A 20597-nucleotide genomic window follows, 5' to 3' on the forward strand; every position below is an offset into this window, starting at 1 on the left:
TAACGGACAACCTGTCCCAAAGATGCAGGGATGGTGTCCCGGGACACGAGTGTCTGCCTTCCTCCTCCCAGGCATCTTCACGGCTCCATATGATGGGCGCTACCTGATCACGGCCACCCTCACTCCTGAGAGGGACGCGTACGTGGAGGCTGTCCTGTCGGTCTCCAATGCCAGTGTGGCCCAGCTGCACACGGCCGGCTACAAGAGGGAGTTCCTGGAATACCACCGGCCCCAGGGGGCTCTGCACACTTGTGGGGGCCCGGGGGCGTTCCACCTCGTCGTGCACTTGAAGGCAGGAGATGGTGTCAACATCGTGGTGACTGGGGGCCGGTTGGCTCACACGGACTTTGATGAAATGTACTCCACGTTTAGTGGGGTTTTCTTATATCCTTTCCTTTCTCACCTCTAGGGTGGCTGGGGAAAGGTACTGGGAAAGAGTCGTAAGAACTGGGAAGCTTTAATATATGCAGTTCCTGATGTATGTAACTGGAGCACTGGTCTAGTCTTCTGTGAACATCCCAACCCCTCCCCCGAGATTCAGGCCTGACGTGGCTGCCGAGGCCACACACCTGAGTGTTCCCCGGCGGGTGGCGAGGACACATGTGCCTGACGGGGCCATGGCCTGCTGTTGTTGCGCCCAGCTACCTGAGGAGCGGGGTCCTCCCTCCCCTGCGGCCCCCAGCGTTGGTGCCATATCGGCAGGAGCTCTGCTCGAGGGGCCTGAGTGGGGCCGATCGGGTGCCCACTGCGGAGCACGACCTGCTGCTGGAGGAGGGAGAGCTGCTGGGCTTCGGGGCGGAGGGGATGAGGGCAGGCCAGGCGGTGCTGGTGGCCACAGTCTTTATTCACAGCGCCTGCAGGAGAAGGTTAAACACTCAAGTGCTGAAGCCCCACGTGCCACCACAGAGACCTGGGGGCAAGGTGCAGGCTGGCCTGGGCTGGCTCCGCCTCACGCTCCAGGCCCTGGCCCAGCGGTACAGGCAGGCTGGGAGACTGTGCAGCCTGGGGGGCTCCTTGAATGATGTGTACATGTGAAGTGCAAAGACAGGGAGTGTCAATAAAGATGTAAAACCACTTCAAGTTACTGAAGTCTGGTGCCTTCTGGATTGAGAGGTGTTGGTAAAAACAAACTGCAGAAAGGTAATTGACTTTTTTAAATGGCTGTAGAAAGCAAGCTTGCATAAATCAATCTCAACCATGTAATTGTTACCCCTCACTATGCAAGCTACACACTTGGGTTTTGTTTTGGTTTTTTTTTTTGCTTATGAAAAAACCAGATGTGCTTGGAGGTCAAGGCCCCCCTGTGATCCCCACAGCTAAAGAGGGGCTCCTCCAGGGGATGCTTAAAATTCTCATCTAATCAGCAGCTGCCCGAGCTAATGAGCTTGCTCGCTGCACAGCTCACAGCAGATGCGGCTTTGACTCTCAGGTTCCCAGGCAACAAGAGGCCCAACGTAAAACTGATCACACTGAAAGCTGAGATCATCGGAGAAAAGCAGGAATCTTCCCATGGAGAGCACGTTCTGTTCCAGGGAAGCCCAGGCACGTTGCTCCTTTAGCAGCAGCCAAAGAAACCTCTAGGACACAAGACCCTTAGCTTCAGATGGTCCCTGCTCATCAGGTTGGTAAAATCTGTTGGCTAATCAAGTGCCCCTGGGGAGGCAAGTCGCCCTAGAGCCCCAGGGAAAGATGCGGATCAGAGAAACAAGTTTCCTGGGCCTGAAATCAAGCCACTGGATACTCTTATGCTATAAAAAATGCTTTGAGTTTCCAGGATGGCTCGCAAATGAGGTAACAGAGTGGCCACTGGACAGTTCAGGCAGGAGCCTACTTTCTCATTCCCTTGCCCCAGGTAGGGAGAAGTGACCAAGAACCGCCAGTTTGTGGTTTTAGGACTTTAAAATCCGGGTCGCTCTGTCCAGGAGTTGGTGGGGGGGTGGGGGCATTCTCTTCCCCTGTTTCAACAGCTGGGGAATTGGCTAACGGTGGCTGTTAAGAGTCTGTGTGCCCTAGAAATGACTTATGGGGAAAAACCCGAATGCAGTGGAACATTTTCAGGAAAACCCAGTTGGCACATGTACCTACTTTAGCCCTCACACTCCCTATAAAGACCTTACTCAGTGCCAAAGGGGACAAATGCTCAACAGCCAGAAAGGCAGGGGCCAGGGAAGGGAGACAGTGACTATTCTTTCTGCTCTCTGGATGGTTCTCTAGAGCACTGAGTGAAGTTTGGTCCTCCTCTCTCAGTGCACCCTCCTTTACTGAAAAAGGTGAATTTCAGCTCTGTGTATCCAAGATTGGTAAGGTAAACTAAGTCTAATTACAGCAGCTCCTGCGTTTACTTCAAGATAAAACAGAATGAAAGCTAGATCAGGGCTCCTTCAGAAGATGGCATCTTTCAAAAGGGAAAGGCCATCCTTCGTAGAGAGAGAACGCAAGGTCAGCTGAGCTCAGAACTCCAGGAGTTCTGGAGCAGTCCCTTCCAGGGGTCCACCACATGCCTATAAGCTATGTGCCTGCAAGTCAGGCGTATGGACCCCGCCCAGGACACAACTTCTCAAAGACACTGTTGCTGAGAAAAAGGTCAGGGCACTAATGCACAGACAGGACTGGGACATTTCTTCTCCCCCACATGTAACATTAGCAAAAGGACTCATTTAAATGATGAACAACAAAACAACACCAGCATTAAACAATGCAAATCAATGCACACCGCACTGGCAATTATTTCCATGGTAGCGCATTAATCGAGCTTTCCTCAGTGGCCCTATCATCTTTCCTGTGGTTTCATGTCCTTCTGCTTCGCCTTGACGTGAGCACAGGGTGAGGGGACACGGGTGTACATAGTGGTTTCTCACAACTGGTTTGAAAGGAGTGTTTGTCATCAGAGGGACAGACCCAATCCATGCTTGAAGATCTACAACATGCCTTCACATACACATGCACCCAGTTTCTGAACGTTTCCTTCTTCCCCTACACTGTCCTATCAAGGAAAGGAAAAAGGCAGACTCCACTCTTATAAGCTGCAGGGATGAGCCCTTACTGCTCCACCCCCAAGCACTGGAAGCCAGCTCCTTCCAGTCAATGTCCCTCTGAGTGTGTCCTTTCTATTCCCTACGTATACCCCAAAGACCCCCGGTCCCCTCACCCTGTGCTCACATCAAGGCGAAGCAGAAGGACATGACAAGCTTTCCCATACTTGAAGGTAGGCTCTCAAGGAGGGCTTTGGGATTCATGTCCAGCATATGCTGCATCTGGTAGAGCCCAGCAGTCTGAGGGGATGAGAAGATACTCATTTAAATAGTATGTGGGGTGTGCTTTTTGATCCAAGATCACTTTGACTCTCCTAGGCTGATGAAAACCTCAGAACTGCTTAGTAGTACTCACCCGGAGGGAGGGTTTAATGAAAGGTGGGGTGGCAAAGGCTCTGAGCAGGCCTGCTGGGGGTACCCCTCACGGGCTGAGGGGAACCCAGCCTAGAGGATGCCAGTGAGAACACACCAGAAATTACATATGTATGAATGAATCATTCTCTGGCTGAACCTACAAAGCAAGAGAGGTTGGTTCCTGTGGGTGTAGCCTCACTTTTGGAGTCAGGTTTTATAAAAATAAGCACCAAAAAGAAGTCCTTTCTGTAGATGAATTTAAGTGTCAGCAAAGATCAAAATGCTAATTTATGGAAATTATCAATTCCTGGCAAGAGTACAGAGAATATGGTTTAAATGTCCTCTGAAGGAAGGAGTCAAATGCATTCAGTTTACATTGTTTATTGTTGTAACATCTTGTTTTGAACATCAGACACTGCACCAAAATAGGAGCCATTTATCTTAGGATAACGGTCTTTGCCATGACTGAGAGTACTGTACTGATGTTTACAATTAATTTCTGACAACTTAAAACTTATTAGTGGAATTGCTAATAATCAAATACTTCATCATAGACTAAATGTAATTATTAAAACAACGAAGTTTCCCCCTCCCTTTCTTACCTTCAAAACAAACCAAAAAAGTAGTTTTCACCTGGAAAAAGCACTTAAACAAAAACTCAATTTTTAACCGGTTTCATTAAACACAGCATGTTCTAAAACAGGAAAACAAGGCTTCCCAGAGTAAATAGGATACATTAGAAGATGCTAAAATTCCCTGGAAGAGTTTGTTTTCACCAACTAGCAAAAGGAGAAAGCATTTACTTTCTACTTATCTTTAAAGGTCTTGCCTGCACCTTCAAGAACATCGTCCCGAAGGGCCACGTGCACTCCTACGGGCACAGGCACTTTCTGGGCATTTAGCTAGTTGTTGTTCCTCAGCTGTTCTCCCTGTGACTGTTAGCAGCTTTCATTTTAGTACATCACACAAGTTTTTTCTTTTTCCAGTTGAAAACTATGCAGATGGTTTTAAGCACAGCAAACAGTCCTCACACACGGGGGCTAAGTGTGCATGCTCCGGGCCCACACGTGCCCTTCCTCACGCCTGCCAGGGACACAGATGCCGACACCACAGCCAGACAAGCTTCAGCACGTGGGTATCAAGGCAAATACTCAAGTCAGGTTGAACTGGAGAGAGGGAAAGGGGCCAATGCCATTGCACCAGTGGAATATCCGAGAGAATGACTTCAAAAAGCCCAATCTGCTTGCGATCACCCCGTGACCTCGCCCACCACCGAAAGCAACACGGGGCTAACGCTTCTTCATTAGCTCACCATTAGAAGGGTCTGTGTACAAACACACTCGAGAGTAACTCTTTCACAGAAAGAACAAATGTCATTTGTACCAAATGGCAACGGGTTTCAGCACAAACTTAATACTTCCATAACACTATAGTGAGAGTAATCATCCACTTTCAGCAAGAAGGACTCCTTCAAATAAGGAAAAAGATTCACATTAATTAGCGAATATAATACCCACTGGATCAATCTGCAGCAACAGAACGACAAAGTCTAGTGCTTACGGACACTGGGACAGAGGGACCAGCCACTGTCGGCACAGGGCTGGGAGACCCGGGCTCCTGGGTCAGACCTTCATGAGGCCCATATGTCCACAGAGAAGAGCTTATCAAGGAAAAGGAACTGTCTAATCAAAAAACTCTTTAAAAGACAACCTAAAGAGGACTACAGAAGGTCGAGAAGATTTCCGGTACCGCATGTGTGCAGAGAAGCCCTAGTAAGCTCAGGTTCAGTGCAGAAAGCTCATGTCCCTCCTGGAAAACAAGCGTGGAGAGGACACACGGGCGGCATCTCGGAGGCCACCAGCTGCACCGCTGCTCTACCAGGATTGTTAAGTCACTAACTGGGCAAGATCTCCCAGAAACATAACCTAGTTTGCCTAACCTACTGTACATAAATAAACTCTTTAAATGATTAGTCCTTGCACTATTGAAGGGGGGGAAGGTTTGCATTGGAAGAAGCACGTGCTGGTCCTCTGGGAGCATGCGCCTCCACGTTCTGCCACTGAGAGCTGCCTTCGGGGGGCTCTACCACAGTCTCCACACCCAACAGCACACGGAGAAATGGCCAAACTAAAGGGACTGCCAACTCTCCAATCTAGAAAAATAACCACCCCCATTTCTCCACCTTAGGTATTACTTGGGCAGGGCAAACTACAAGGAGAGCGAGGAGAGCACCGCAGTCAGTGCAAGTCCCGGGCAAGCGGAGGTGGGCACGGAAGCGGCCCCCAGCGGGCGCCTGGATCCACAGCTCCCGCTCTCTGCTCTGGGACCCGGCTGACCGCTTCCCTCCCAGCTGAGGCCTGTGTGCGTGTGGAAGCCTCCTCTCGGACAGTCCTCTGGATTCTAACCCCGAGGTGACCGTCAACACCCAGGCTCTCAGTTCTGGAGGGGCTCACAGGGCAGACCCTCCCCTGGGGCTGTCTGCTTGGACCACCGTGACTCATTACAACCAGGCTGGGAGACTAAGCTGCAGGCAGAGGGACAGAGGAAAGGACTCTTCCAGGACCCCGCACAAGTACATATCTGCATTTCTAAGGCCTCCCTGAAAACAGAACTGTTGCTTGTCGTCCAATCAACTCCCACCGTTAGTACTCTTCTTATGGGCACCAAGCTCATCCAGCAAGACCTGTCTGCCTGACTGCGTCCAAGACAAGAACGTGATGATCTAAGGGGCTTTTCTTCCCCAGAAGCCCACGTCTGCGGGGCTGGGGTCAATGGCCCGGGCCCCTGCCTGGAGCAGCCCACTGAGCAGACATCCTGTTTCATGGTGGCATGGAAGGAAGAGCCCACGGAAGAAACATGCACACGTGGTTTGAACCAACATCACTAACTGGACCTGTAGCAGCTCAGTGGACCCTGATCCCCTAAAGAAAGCCCTGGTTTTAGAGAGAAACACTCTCAACTGCCCAGTGGAAATTTTAACACTTTACTTTATACATGTTTTGGTCCCCTCTTATTTAGCTTTTTTTTTTTCTTTTAAATTATTCAATTAAAGGAGCACCAGCACACACTTGACACAGCGCGTGTATGAGGACGACCAGTGATAGGAGCCCAGGCCTCCAACCGCAGGTCCGAGCTCCCCACCTGCCCAGGGCTCTGAGTGGCAACCCTGCCAGGCCCGAGAAGGGGAAGGAGGACAACGGTTCCGGTGCCAGGAGCTCTCCCGGTGCCTGCTGGTGCCTGGCTGTCAACACGTGTCTTGTCCTGCACCTGTGGCTTGGAGCGTAGCCTAGTGGCCTCTGTCCAGCAGAAGTGCTGGTCACCTTCCCTTGCTGTGAGGCGAGTGCCTGAGGACCTCCCTGGGAGGTGCTGCTTCATGCCAGGTCGTCCAGGTCCACTTGGGGGATCGGGTCTCGCCAGTAGCAGAAGGAGCTGAACTCCGGGCAGGGAAAGGCGGAATTCTGTTCCTTGTTGAGAAGCGGGAACACGTGCTCCACGAGCTCGCTCAGTCTGTGGTACCTAGAAGAGGTTGGGGAAGAACAGCACAAACGGTCACCCTGAAGTGATGTCAGAGCCCAGGACTATGCGCTGTGAAGCTACTGAGAGGCCTCAGAGCAAGGCGTCCATCCCTTCCTGGGGCACAGCCCTCCTCTTAGAAGTCCAGGATCGTCGGCGATCCTGGTACAGATGCTATTACAGAGAAGAAAACACCCAAGCAAAGAGGAAAGCCTCCAAAAGGCAGATGCAGTTCTGCTATTTCAAGGGGGGCCTGATCCTCAGACTCTGTCCCCAGCTTCACCCCTGGCTGTGGGCAGTGGGCTGAGAAACAAGAACACACTTACGAGGACTTGTTTCCTTTGGTCCTTTCTTGTATTAATTCACCCTTGGGGTTCACAGTGAATATTCTGCAGTCTGGAACTCCCACTTGTGTGTAAGCATAGACATCCTGGACAAGAAAACATTAAATACGGTGATTACGAGAGAAGACACTGAGATGCTTCTCTGGTTCCTCGTGAGCCAGAAGAATCGCACAAGCAGGAGACGGTGTACGACAACAAGTGGAGCTGGCGCAATGCAGCTCTGCCCCTGAAGCTGAGCTCTAGACAAACCCGAACTGAAGAGGGGAGCCAAACCCAAGGCCACTAGAGTCAGAACCCTGGGCACCTGGGGCCACACTGCCTGCCAGAGGCCAGAGAGCAACAGCCCCTGCGTGCCTAGAACCAGAGGCCCCGTCTGTGTGCGGAAAGGCTGGGAAGCATCAGGGAAGGCTGAGTGCTCTCTGCGGTGGATCCAAGGACATGGCTTAGAAGCACTTAGAACAGGAGTCACAACTACCTGAGGAGATGGAATCAAAGCCACAGAAACAAAGTGCCCTTTCTCATACACCAAAACTCTAGGGCAGATGTCCACCTACAGGACCTCCCCAACTGCAGAAATTTAGAATAGAGATAATGAAAACCCATTCAGCAGAACATTCATTTTGCTTATACAACTGGTTTGAGAATCATGATGTGGCTGTACCCTAAAAAATACACTCCTCTGAATTTTACCCACCACATCTGAATGTGCAGCCCAGAGGAGACACTTACATTCGGACGGTTTCCAAAGGCAGCATAGAAGGGCTGCTTAGATGGGGCAAAGAGATTCTTGATATCATTTAGACACTCAATTTTGAACTTCTCTGGCTTCTTTTCTATCACTTCCCTGGGCAAAAAAAATACAAATACAATGACCAAATTCGAAATGGTAATTTTCCCTGGTGTGTGGTCCTGAAAATACTTTAGTTCTCACAATCATTTCTGAAAATCTTTTATAACTGGTATCTCTCTTTCCCCTTCTGTATCAGTCAAGAAAGACTAAGATTCTGAGTGAGGGGTTGAGGGAAGGAGAAAACTTGACAGCTTGACTTTTTTGGATGTCTGACACAGACTGGGTGAGTTCAGAGTTAAAATGCTCTCGGGGAGCCCAAGAACCAAGAGATGCAGAAGCTTGGAATCACATACAAACCCTTACAATGAGTTTGACTTCCAACCTCCCCACCAATCAGACACCTTCCCCCAGTGTGAGTGGGCACGCAAGCGTGCGCAGGAGAGGCACCTGTGGAAGGCAGAGAACAAGCTGCTGGGGGACAACATCAGAGGTCCCCGAGGTAAGATTGTGCCCTTGTCATTGACCCAGTGCAGGTAGCCTCGGGTCATGTCAGCCATGCCGATGGCACGAGCGGAGCAGTACAGAAACTTGTAGCCGTTCCTGAAAGAGAACATGTCCTACTTAAAAACATTCTTTGGCCAAAGTTAAGAAAAAAACACTTTTTTTTTTGACATTTCATTTTATTTTTTAAAGATTTTATTTACTTATTTACTTGAGAGAGAGAGAAGGCCTACATGCACAAGCAGGTGGAGGGGCAGAGGGAGAGGGAGAAGTACGCTCCCCGCTGAGCAGGGAGCCCGATGCGGGGCTCGATCCCAGGACCCTGGGATCATGACCTGAACTGAAGGCAGATGCCCAACTGACTGAACCATCCAGGTGCCCCAAAGCAGCACTATTCTTTTAAACGATTCAAATACATCATGATGTATTGTATGGTGACTAACATAACATAATAAAATTTTTTTTAAAAAAAGATTCAAATACAGTTCCTTTCATTTATTGTGAAAATCAAATTCCTGAATTTAATAAGGACAGCAGTTAGGATTATAAGGATCTCAATTTTCCATGGAAAACACCATGGAGAAAAATAGAGATATATGCAACTAGGCATTTGCTAAATTTACAAGTATTGATATATCTTCAGCATCTAGTCCATGAAAGTCAGATTATAGAACAAAAATCTTGGACTATCTTTAAATTATCTGCCATAAAGGAAAGATGCAAAGGATCTTATTTATAAAGACAATTTGTAGAATGCAAACCACTCTGTAAGACAAGGAGCAAAATCACACCTGGGTAACAGACATAAAATTTCCCTATTATGGCATTCTCAACTAATGCTTAAGACACTGAGTTTTCAAATCAATCTTAACTCATATACATTATAGTCCACAAAGGCCAGATCGCTGTTTTCTCTGTTGCCCCAAAAGAGAGGACCACATGAGTGAAATACTTCCCCCATGCATGCATGTATTACCTACTCATTGAAATCAGATTAAAAAAACCCCGACTAATAAACCAAAAATGAAAATTGGCTCTCCTGTTAAATTAAAGCGAAGCACCCCCCCCTCCCCCCCCCAGATAGCTAGAACTATAGATACAGGTAGCGCCTACAACTCTGAGCATTGTGCAGCGGAGAGGAGACGGCTGAGACATGTAACACAATGATTAGCACACAGCTCATGTTCCACAAACGGTGGCTGACGCTTTTCTTCGTGTGAGGCTACTCGAGCACGTGGACAAGTGGGATGGGATACCTACTCGTTGATGGAATGGTAGAGCTTTGCTATACCCTGATGAGTCCAGTCTTTACCCAGCTGTGGAAGAATCTGCCCTAAAGCATCAGACCTGAAAGGGCAGAAATAGGAAATGGTAACAGGAACAAAGCACACAAGGCCAAGTGTTTTCCTATTTAAATACCAGCTGCTAAAAACCATCCGATAGAGACAGGGTCGGAGGACAATCTAATCTACGAGGGCAACTTTGTCACGGCTTGTGCCACAGCGAGGCAGTCCCGTGCACACCCACCCACCACGGAACTTCTGAAAGTAGAAGCCAAATGTTCATTTTCAGAGATAATTTACAACCACACATCCTCTTTTTTTCCTCCCTAATCGCAACACCTTCTTACTTTTTAAAATTTTAATGCCAGAACTTGGAGACCAAATAACTAAAGCTTTCCAAAAGTTATCTTCTATGTTAATTTGTATGCCTCCACCCATCTTCTCCATCCACAGAATGACCCTGTGTGTGACCACGTGTGACCTTAGCATGCAAGTCTCAGTGCAGAGAGTTTTAAAAACTTCCTGATGGAGGCCAAGGAGGGACCCCCCTGATCCCACCCCCCATTGCAGAGCGGCCTGCGCCTTGCCTGCTGCTGCCCATCATGGGCCCGTGCTTACTTGGTTATCGTTCCATCAATATCAGAAATGATGACCTTGTCATTCCAGTTCCACAGGTAAATGGTTCCTGCACAACGGCAGGTACCTTGATACTGGGTTGTAATACTAAACACAACATCATTTGGGCCATCTTGGAGCTTCAGTTTTGCCTTTTATAAAAAGTAAGAGAATAAAGAAAATCATAGAAGGATAATTTTGAAAATAACGGTATATCACTTTGATGGAATTACATGCAACAAGTAAAAGTTAGTTTCCAATAACATGTAGTCATTGAGAGATTGCTAAGATATAATGTTAAGCGAAAAAGGATCTTAATCTCTAAAATATAGGTGTGTGTGTGTGAGTAAATGTATAGTGTGTGTGTGTGTGTGTGTGTGTGTAGGGGGATGTATAGGAAAGAAATACATAAATATGATTATTGTAATAATAAAAAGGAAAAAAAAATCAGCTGAAAACAGAGTTTACAACCAGAGTCTGAATATTTACAAAATCACCACCAGTGTTTCAGGGCCTCAGCTCAAGGCAGGATGGTTTCTGTTGCGCTGGCATGCACCCAGCCCAGCACCACATGCAGAGCTTGCTTACAAGAAGCTGAGGGAGCCACTGCCTGAATGATGTTCTGGAATTCTAAGAGATTTTTCTGATTCCCCCAAGAAACCAAACGTCTCTGCTCTTCCTCCATACCCTAGGGCACAGCAAGACCATTTCAAACTGAAAACAGGGGAAAAGGGGTGGGAAACGAACAGGAAAGAGGAAACTGCACCTAAATAAGAAAAGGCAATTTCTCTGTGGCTCCTAAAGGACAGTGTATGGCCCAGTGATGGGCTGGCTGGGCAAGATTCATCTGGGAAATAGGTTAAAAATACAGATCCCTTGGCTCATTCCTAGAAATTGATGTGGGAGGTCTGGGGTCCACGTCCCAAGTTCCCCAGGTGATCCCCAGGGAGGGAGACGCTGTCCTACTGTGTGTGAGCATTTACATGAGCACACACAGTGTCCTGTGTGCAGGGGTTGGGATAGCATGGACAGAAGAGGAAGCATGGCTAATTAAACAGTTACTAAAATAAGCTGACTGGATCCATACGGATCACACACGACTCACAATCTGGTCCGAAGAGAGTCGAAGAGACTTCTTATATGAGGTTGTGCCGGCATGGCTTGGGGGCTCTGTGGGAACAGGGTCCACTTTGATGGACTCTTCGAGCTCCTGTGACCCCTCATCACTCGATGAGTCATCCTCAGCCGGCCTATTCAACAGCAATCCAGTTACTCAAGAGGCAGCAGGGCATTTTACTAAGAGCTTTTCATTTAGGATCAAGAAGAGATCCTAAATCCATTCTAGGGATTGGAAGAGTTGTTTCCTCTGTTTCCTGAGTATTCCTATCATGAAGTGAGAAGGCCATCCTCCTCCTCGCTCTCATGACTAACCAACAGTGACAGTCTGGCCATGACTGATTATCTTCTGCTATGACCAGTGAATGCTACTAGGTCTACTGACTCTTGTTGAAAGATATGGATGTTTCAAAAGATGCAAGAAATGTAATTGCTTACACAGATTTTAAGAATAAAAAAGATTTGATATAACCCCTTTAACAAAAGAGGGCAAAGAGCAAGAAAATGAATGCTCAGGCTTAGACCAATTACTGAATTAAAGAGCTGGAGTGGGAAAAGGAAAGAATCTGGTTGGTGAAGTACAAGAACAGCAGGAACGAGAACAGGATGCATGGTGGCACCTTCTTTCAGGGCCAGCCAAACCAAATATCCAGAGGGGTGCTACTTCTTCTAAGAAATGAAATGGACCCACACCAATTTTGGAATTTTTTAAATTTAATTTTAAGCAATCTGTATATCCCAACAGTGGGGTGCGGGGGCTGGAACTCATGACCCTGAGATTGAGACTCACGTGCTCTACTAACTGAGCCAGTCAGGTGCATCTTTAAACTCTTCTGCATCTCCCTTTTGCGCCTGACAGGAAGCCAGGGAGCAGGGGCCAGGGACAGCACATCTTAAGGCTCCTCAAGATCCCTTCCCAGAGGCCTCCATTTCGCAGGCATCTGATTCCATGGCTCCAGGATGGGAGCAAGACATTTATAAAGCAGTGATGGGTATATTTACTCCTCTGAGCTGGTTATCCTTTTTAGAAAAGCAGAAGTTATGCACCAACAAGCCACTTACTGTCATGGTTGTCCATAAGAGAAAGAGATTTCTGACTAGAAATTAAACTGTCAAAATCAATTTGAATACAACGGCTAAATAGCCCAAGTCCTGCGAGCCCAGAGGAAAGACAGGGCGCCCCACCTGCCACTGGCTGGCTCCTTAGCACTCGATGCCAGGTCACTGGTCGGCGGCACATCAGATCTCCCTTCCTTGGCCTCTGGCAGCTAAAACAACAAGAGAATAACGGCAATGTGCAATTTTTCCCTCCCAGCGACTGACTGACAGGTAAAAATGTCTCAGCTGCCCTCTCCAGGAGTGAGCAAAATGGTTTTCTGAATCCACAACTTAAAAATGCTTAAGAAATAGACTTTCTCTACTTTGAGCCAAAGGACAGAAATCTGAGACAGAAGTCACATGCTGCTATGCAAAAAGCTGTCAGTACACAAAGCCCCAAGTGAAAATTTTAAAAGGGCACTATTTCAAGTCACAGAATAGAATTCGACAGGCCCACACTCATTAGTCTGTGCCAGGGACACCGGTACTACAGAATGCAAGTCACTGATGCCACTGCCACCGCCATCTCCTCCTTGGGAGGAGAACAAGCTCTTGTTTCTGTCTGGAAGGTAATGTGGTGAGCAAAGCGGAAACACACAGGCTTTGGAGCTGGACTCTCGGCCAAACCCTAGCTCCATCCCTCTCCAGTTGTGTGCGCTGGGTGAAGCGACTTCACCTCTCTGCGCCCCAGTTTCTTTGCCTGTAAAGTGGGAGCTCAGACATCTGTACTGCTGGGCTACAGTGAAGGTGAGGGTAAAATAAAGCGTCTAGCATGGTACCTCCACATCTCACTGTTCAAAAATGGGGACTCTTACTATTGTAACAGAGTATTATATAGTCCAAACTGACTTTCTTATGCTTGGCAAAAAGGTTTTTTGAATAAATCAAAGAATCACTTCTTTTCAGCCCATGGAACAAATTACCTCCTCCAGGTCAGTTACCTGTTTCGTCATGCTTTCCCTCTTACGCCAAAACCACCAGCGACCAGACTTCTTTGGCATCTTATCTTTGACCCAGGACTCGACTGTGGCCTGGAAATGATCAACTTGGGTCAGTCTAGCCATCTGTCTGTCATAAAGACCCAACTACTTTCTACCATCAGCCTGTAGGATGGTGCCTTATCATGGAATGTGAGCAACATTCTCCACACCTCCCCAAGTCCTCTAGAGTCTGTAACACCTCCGAAAGGCAGGCAGTCCTCTTTTGTGATGGTGCAGCTTTGTGGCGGGTCTGTGGTAGGAGACTGGGTGGTCTGGCTATAGAGGAGCAGGCGGGTGGCGGGGGGTGGGGGGGTGCTGCCAGGTGGGCTGCTCTCATTTCTTTACCCTTGGAAAACATGTTCTTATGAGTTCTGAAGACCAACTAGGCTGATAGACAGATTTAGAACTTTCAGGTTTTACATAATAGACTTATTAGCCATAATCTGACCCAATCACACTGATGTCACACTTCACCACATCACCTTCTTCTTGCTGCTTCTTTCCATATTAATGAGGAATTTTTTTTTTCATTCTGTATTTAGCTAACAATAAAATCTCTCAACATTTATACCCAGTCAGAAACCAGTATAAATACCTAAGAAAAATGACAAAGATATGGCAGCCCAGCAAATTTCCTAGATTTTGGGCATAAGATAATTTGAGTGGGCACAAAGAACTCTTTAGATCTTCTCTAATATTAATTTTAAACAAAACTCTGAATAGTACCCAGTTTAGAAATATGCACATATGGATGTTTCTAAATATCTTATGCTATAGATAGTTTTAAAAAGGAAACGAAATGGTGGATCATCTCACCTTTGGCAGACTCTTCTGGAATACTTGCAAGCTAAGGATCATGGGAGCAGCCAAAGCCCAGTTATAGTAACTGTGGAATAAAAATTGTGCAAAACCATTACACAGAGAAGGAAGAGAGTGAGAGAGAAAAGGGGAAGATAGGGAGGGAGAGAGAAAAGAGGATGGGCGTAGAAACAACGTAAAATTCCTTATTCTTTTCAGTGACGAGATGATCAGCTAAATTTTTTGTCACATGAATGACCTTTGCTTCAAGCCAAACTTCTCTGAGCAGAGATCCAGTAAAATATCTAAGATATATTTCAACACTTCATTGAAAAATAAGGCTGAGGCTTCTCTTTCACTTCAAAGTTACTAGTCCATTTATAGGAGATGGCACATTTTATGGCAAGAAAACTGTAACAGTTAAAAAGAGCACTCTGAAAAAAACTCTGCAAGAGTATTTAACAATTACAAAAGCAGGAGTATTTACCGGTTATATATCCGTATTACAAGGTTAGGATTGTCTATAAGCCCAGGGTTTTCTGCAAATTCATGATAAGTAATGATATGTTCCATGAATTTTTCTGCAATGTAAAATAATAATGATCCTTTGGTTAGAGATTACATAAATTCCTAAATGAGATTATCACAACTCTATGTTGAAGGAACTATAGGATAAAATGAGTCCTTTAAAAAAACCCCTTTTTTACATTCATCAAAAGCAAAGTATCAGACACATTTTTTTTTATCCAGGACAAGAAGGAACACTTCTCCTTTTTCTATCCTTCCCCTCTTCCACCACTCCTCCTGCAGTTAAAAAAAACAAAAAGCCACAAAAAAACCCACAAAACCACAACAACAACAAAAGAAACATAGGAGGGATATGCCAGAGACTTTCAGGAAAATAGATTACAGATGTGGCGGGGGCGGGGGGCGGCGGAGGGGGAGAGGAGAGAGAAAGAGAGGAAGACACGTGTGCATACACACACTCTCTTGAACTAATGAAAACTGCAGTTTCATTCTTAACACAGACAAACTTTACTAGCAGGCAACTGTGTAACTAGGGAATATTCATGGGGATCTTACATCTTTTAAGTGCATGCTACATTAGAAAAACAAAACATTTTACAATTGCTTGGAGGAAAAAAAACCTAAAAAACACACATCAGAATTTAGTTTAGGGTCTGTCAAGAAATGAATCCCAAAGTTCTCGAGAAATGAATGAGGATTCTGCATGAATCTGTGTGCTCTGTTCCTAAACTTGCACTCTAGTAGATCTAGGCTAACAGAGAATTTTCTCAACAGGATTCTTCCTCCTGGTGATGTGTATATTACTTTTACTTGCCATTTCTGCCTCCTCCAATAAAAAAAATCTGGGTTTATTAAGTGTAAATCTTATAGTTTATGTAACTGTGTTTTCCATTCCACCCCCTACCTATAATTTTTAAAGTGAAGGCTTATGAGGATTAAGAGCTATTGGCCATAACAGACTCTTAATTTCTTGCAAATAATAAAACAAATAGAATTAAGAGATGGAGAAGAAAGAGGCATAATGAGCGCCCTGTGACCTTTATTTCTTTTAAAGGTTTTATTTATCTGACAGAGAGAGACACAGCGAGAGAGGGAACACAAGCAGGGGGAGCGGGAGAGGGAGAGGCAGGCTTCCTGACGAGCAGGGAGCCTGATGTGGGGCTCCATCCTAGGACCCTGGGATCATGACCTGAGCCAAAGGCAGACGCTTAACGACTGAGCCACCCAGGTGCCCCCGCCCTGTGACCTTTAAAAAGAGAAAGATTCAGCAAAGCACAATTGTAACGCTCAGGGCAGCCAGTCTGCCAAACACAGGACTTCAGCTGCTCTGAGGGGGGAGAGAAGTTGTGGAAGGAAAATCTTTCATTAGAGGAAAATCAATCAGGGGCCACCAGCCAAACTGAGAAAATATGAAGAATTTAGGTTACAAAGGAAGGCAAAGCCAGAAAGGCCAAAGAACTTGGGAAAGATACACACGACTGCTTGACCTACCCGAGTCATCTGAATTGGCTCCGCTAAAGATCCTTCCTTTCTCTGGAGCAACGGTACTTTCCGGGGCCAAGTCTCAAGACTGAGACAGAAAGTAACCCCTTCTTCTTCTTACTAGAAGGACTATTTCCTCAATGGACAATTAATTTTCCATAACTTCAGGCCCTACTCTCATGTCTCAACCCCAGCGCTTTCCAGGAGGGCAGCTGGGACCCAGCCCACACACATTTCAACTTCACAGATGAGAAAATGGACACAGCGTGAGCTGACCCTGACCGCTCTGCCAACAGGGCAGCCTGAAAACGCTCCCTCTTCAAGTGAAATGAGTGCCTGCAAGGCATTCTCAACTCACCCAAGCCATTTATTTGTAAGGTCAACCCCTACGAGGTACCTTAAAATGAGGGGCTAAAGGTCTGATATTAAAGGGAGGTATCTGTTACCTGCACAAGTTCATTAAAGAATTTAATACCCTGAGGTGGCTAACCAGCAGGTTTTCTATCAAATGATGACCAGGCTACTTTCTCCAGTGAAGACAAGGCATAATTGCTCGACATACCTTTGGAAATTTCTCCGTTCTCACTGAGACCCCCACAAAGGGAGAGGGTGACATCAGGCAAGTCCATGGCAGAATCTGAGAGGCACTCGGTGCCGCTATCTGCAGCTGCACTTCCCACGGACTGTGGGGACTGGGAGCCAGAGAGCGTGTCAGACTCAGGCCACTGCCGGGAGCCAGGGTCCGATTCACTGTGAGCAGCGGACGGGGAGAAAAGGATTTGCCTTATTGCAACTTCTTGTATTCGTAGCTTACTACATGGTTCTCTGGGGGCTTGAACCAAATAATATATCCCCTTAAAAAAAGGATCAGACTGACCCACAGACACACCTTAGGGTAGAGTTTAGAATCGTATCATAAATGACATTAAAAATAACCTAACAGCACTGAAGAATTAACTGTGAATACAGTAAATATGTCACAAAAATCACTACAGTCATTCCCAGTAAGACAAACTTTTCAACTACAGCCTTTCTGATTTTAATTAAAGGAGTAAAAGACTTATAACCATTTATTTACATTTCCATGATGAAAATGATGGAGTAATTAAGAAAAATCTGATGTTTGGAAACCTTTGATCCTAACTTCCTAGAAAAAGCTGTGGTACTATATACATCCTGTAGAAAATTACTATAGTTCAGAGCTATCTAGGTTTTTCTAAATTCATTTGTTACTTCGCAAAATAGAACAAAGAAATTAAACAAGAGAAAATCTCAGGAGGGTAGACCTACCTTCAAACAAAGATTTTGAGAAATAAACTATTCTTACACTAGTGAGGTTCAGGACTAAAGGTGAAGTTATTCAATATTTTCATTTTTCTAGATGGTAAAGGCATCGAAGCCAGGTTTTTAGAAGATGATCTTGAGGGAAATTTTGTAATGGAGCATAAATCTGAATGAAAAGGAACAGGAAATGGTGCAAGTTTCTTATTCATGACTGTTTACTGCTCTACATTCTTTGAATGGACATTTAATGTCACAATGTTCTAAAAGTTTCAAATTCTTTTATTTTATTCAAAAAGCCAATATACCTAATGTTATGTGATCCAATGAAGTCTTATGATCTTTAGGAAAAAACTCTCAAATTTGAGCAGCAGGTGGCAGCAAAGTATGGATAGGCCATAAATAGAAAGTAGCTTCCAAAGCTATTAGGTTTTGCATTTGAACCAACACAAGATTTAGGTTTCTGGAAATTTCTTTCTTAATAGCAATGTACACCCAGTCCAAAATATTGAGATTAATTAGATCAACAGAATGTTCTTCTCACTGGAAGTGGTGAAAAAGCCAAAGCTGATGTAAAGCAGCAAAACCTGTTATGTTGGCGTCAAGGGGTGAGGCTGACCCCTGGGTAAAACACAAACAGAAGACTGGGATGTTTCTGCTTTCTCCTGGGCCCATGGCTAGGTCCCCTTGTAGTCAGATGTGGCCAAGTGACCATATGACCGAATTTTTAGATGTGGACAGAAAGGGTGTACTGTGCCCTTCCCAAGCCTGGCTCCTGAAAACTCCCGTGTGAGCCTTTCTCTTTTCCCTGTGGAGGCTCTAAGAGAATGGTGGAGCCTCAAGATGGAAGAAAAGCTTGTGCTCCTGAATCCCTGGGTGTAAGGTGCCTGGCACCAAACATCAGCACTGGAATATCATACGAGCAAGAAATAAACTTCTATTGTGGTAAGCCACTGAGGTCCTGCGTTTTGTCAGGGCAGCTGGTGTTATCCTAACCAATGTAACTTCTAAATACTTGGGAGGATGCCATCTGACTCAACATGTTGCCAAATCTACAAGAGTGGTGTGATCTATATTAATGTTTAGCTATAATTACAAATACTGGATACTTAATCAAGATGACATGGATCATGACAACTAGCAAAACAAATGCTGATAAGCATTACATCAGTCTCACTACCTTTAAGTATTTATGAAATGTCTCAAGAAATAATTTGTTCAGGAAGGAATAATCTAACTTGGTGAATGGGCAATGACCTTAGGCAGTCAAATTATAATACGTCATAGTAAAGTTCCACTGCATTTCACTCTCATTTTTTAATCAATCTCTCCCCATTTTTTAAAAGGGAAACTAAGAAATCAATCCTTGGAATATCAATAAATAAGGACTGTGAAATCTGAAAGAAAGTGGTAATTCTAAACTTACATTTTTAACTTTCTTACAAAAAAAAAAAGAGCACTTCCAGTTCTTTCACCTTAAAAACCCAACTATTACTTTATGTGAAGAAGATATTTTAAGACAAATTTAGGGCAGAGAGCTAGGAAAGAGTTTTAAGGACCTTCCAAAAATATCTATAAAAAAAATTAAATATCATATCCACCCCATTTTCCATTTTAAATAAAAACTTAATATGTTTTTCAATAACTTATTTAAAAGTGCTTAATTATGTTTGCCTATAGCTCAGTATATTCAAACCATACCTTCCGTGGGGAAAAAGTAAATTGTTTTTTGTAATCACAGAGTCTTACAATGGAATTTCCCCAAGAATGGAAATGAACTTAGGAAAATCATACAAATAAACTGTATCTGAGGTTTTATAGGTATTTAAAGGGGAAAATCGTGAGGAGGGGGTGACAAATGGTGAGAGCTCTTGGGAAAATGTGGGGTGCACAGATCAGCTGGAATGGTGTCTCACTGGGCCCAGCCCAAGTTCAGAAAAAGCCTGGGAACTCAGACTCACTGAAGGAGTGAAGGCATTCTTTGTGAAATGTTTCTGAATAAAGATATATTACCTTTAAAACACATAATAAACGAAATAATGCTAATGAACTTTCCCAAGCATGTGGAGTTTGCATTAATAACTGGTAAGATTTGCTAATCTGAAGTCATAACCATTGGTATATATCGTTACATAGGTTTAACTAGTATACCTCCTCTCATTATACTGAAAATTTCTTTATAAATAGGTAAATTATTAGTTTCAAATCACTACAGTCCAAACAACACACATTTCTGAATTTCCCAAAATCTGAAGAAATCATCCAACTTAGCTAAAGATCACCATAACCTTGCTCCTTTGTCTCAGAATGTTTTGCTTCAGAAACAGCCATTATATGTCACAGCTATCACCCTTCAACATCTAAGAAATACACTACCTCTTAGGGAAATAGAGGGCTGCAACTTCAGGTTCTAGAGCCTTTAAGTCATCCAGGTAAATATCATCAGGTCCCTGGTGCTGGCTTCTCTTGTGGACCCCTATTTTTATAAGAAAAATGCATCAGAGGTAAGAACTTAAGCTATTCTTCATTTACAACTCTTCAAGAAAACACAGGTTTACAAACAATAAGACCAACCACGATTCGAGCTGCATTTTATTTAATTTTTAAAGATTTTCTTTATTTGAGAGAGAGAATGAGCAAGAGAAAGAGAGCATGAGAAAGAGAGCACGAGAAAGAGGGAGAAGGAGAAGCAGACTACCCTGCTCAGCAGGGAGCCCGACGCAGGGCTTGATCCCAGGACTCCAGGACCATGACCCGAGCAGAAGGCAGACACCTGACTCACTGAGCTACCTAGGCATCTCAACTGTGTTTTATTTTTAAAGGTGTCAATTAAACTTTTCCTTGTGTTGGTTCCATTCATGCCAATGAAAGAGAAATTCGGT

The 20597-nt window shown here is 45.2% G+C and overlaps 2 protein-coding genes across 5 annotated transcripts in view; one reads left to right on the plus strand and one right to left on the minus strand.

Annotated features, from left to right (window-relative positions):
* EMILIN2 (elastin microfibril interfacer 2) overlaps positions 1-1084 on the plus strand; it is a 52031-nt gene extending 50947 nt beyond the window's left edge. For both annotated transcript variants that reach the window (XM_045886978.3, XM_064577868.1), the window contains exon 8: positions 72-1084. In XM_045886978.3, coding sequence (XP_045742934.2) covers positions 72-409 — 338 coding nt within the window. In that variant the 3' untranslated portion in view covers positions 410-1084. The remainder of the gene's footprint in view (positions 1-71) is intronic.
* Positions 1085-3751: 2667 nt separating this feature from the next.
* LPIN2 (lipin 2) overlaps positions 3752-20597 on the minus strand; it is an 87105-nt gene continuing 70259 nt past the window's right edge. For all 3 annotated transcript variants that reach the window (XM_064577870.1, XM_064577871.1, XM_064577869.1), the window contains exons 8-20: positions 20092-20191; positions 16997-17184; positions 14912-15005; positions 14443-14512; positions 13588-13677; positions 12734-12816; positions 11538-11682; positions 10436-10584; positions 9795-9881; positions 8481-8633; positions 7973-8087; positions 7226-7329; positions 3752-6902 (exon numbers count right to left, since the gene is read on the minus strand). In XM_064577870.1, coding sequence (XP_064433940.1) covers positions 6758-6902; positions 7226-7329; positions 7973-8087; positions 8481-8633; positions 9795-9881; positions 10436-10584; positions 11538-11682; positions 12734-12816; positions 13588-13677; positions 14443-14512; positions 14912-15005; positions 16997-17184; positions 20092-20191 — 1523 coding nt within the window. In that variant the 3' untranslated portion in view covers positions 3752-6757. The remainder of the gene's footprint in view (positions 6903-7225; positions 7330-7972; positions 8088-8480; positions 8634-9794; positions 9882-10435; positions 10585-11537; positions 11683-12733; positions 12817-13587; positions 13678-14442; positions 14513-14911; positions 15006-16996; positions 17185-20091; positions 20192-20597) is intronic.

The sequence above is a fragment of the Mirounga angustirostris genome, unplaced genomic scaffold (genome assembly GCF_029215605.1).
Source record: "Mirounga angustirostris isolate CCGP_5_RB_7025 unplaced genomic scaffold, mMirAng1.0.hap1 SCAF_14, whole genome shotgun sequence".
Taxonomy (NCBI): domain Eukaryota; kingdom Metazoa; phylum Chordata; class Mammalia; order Carnivora; family Phocidae; genus Mirounga; species Mirounga angustirostris.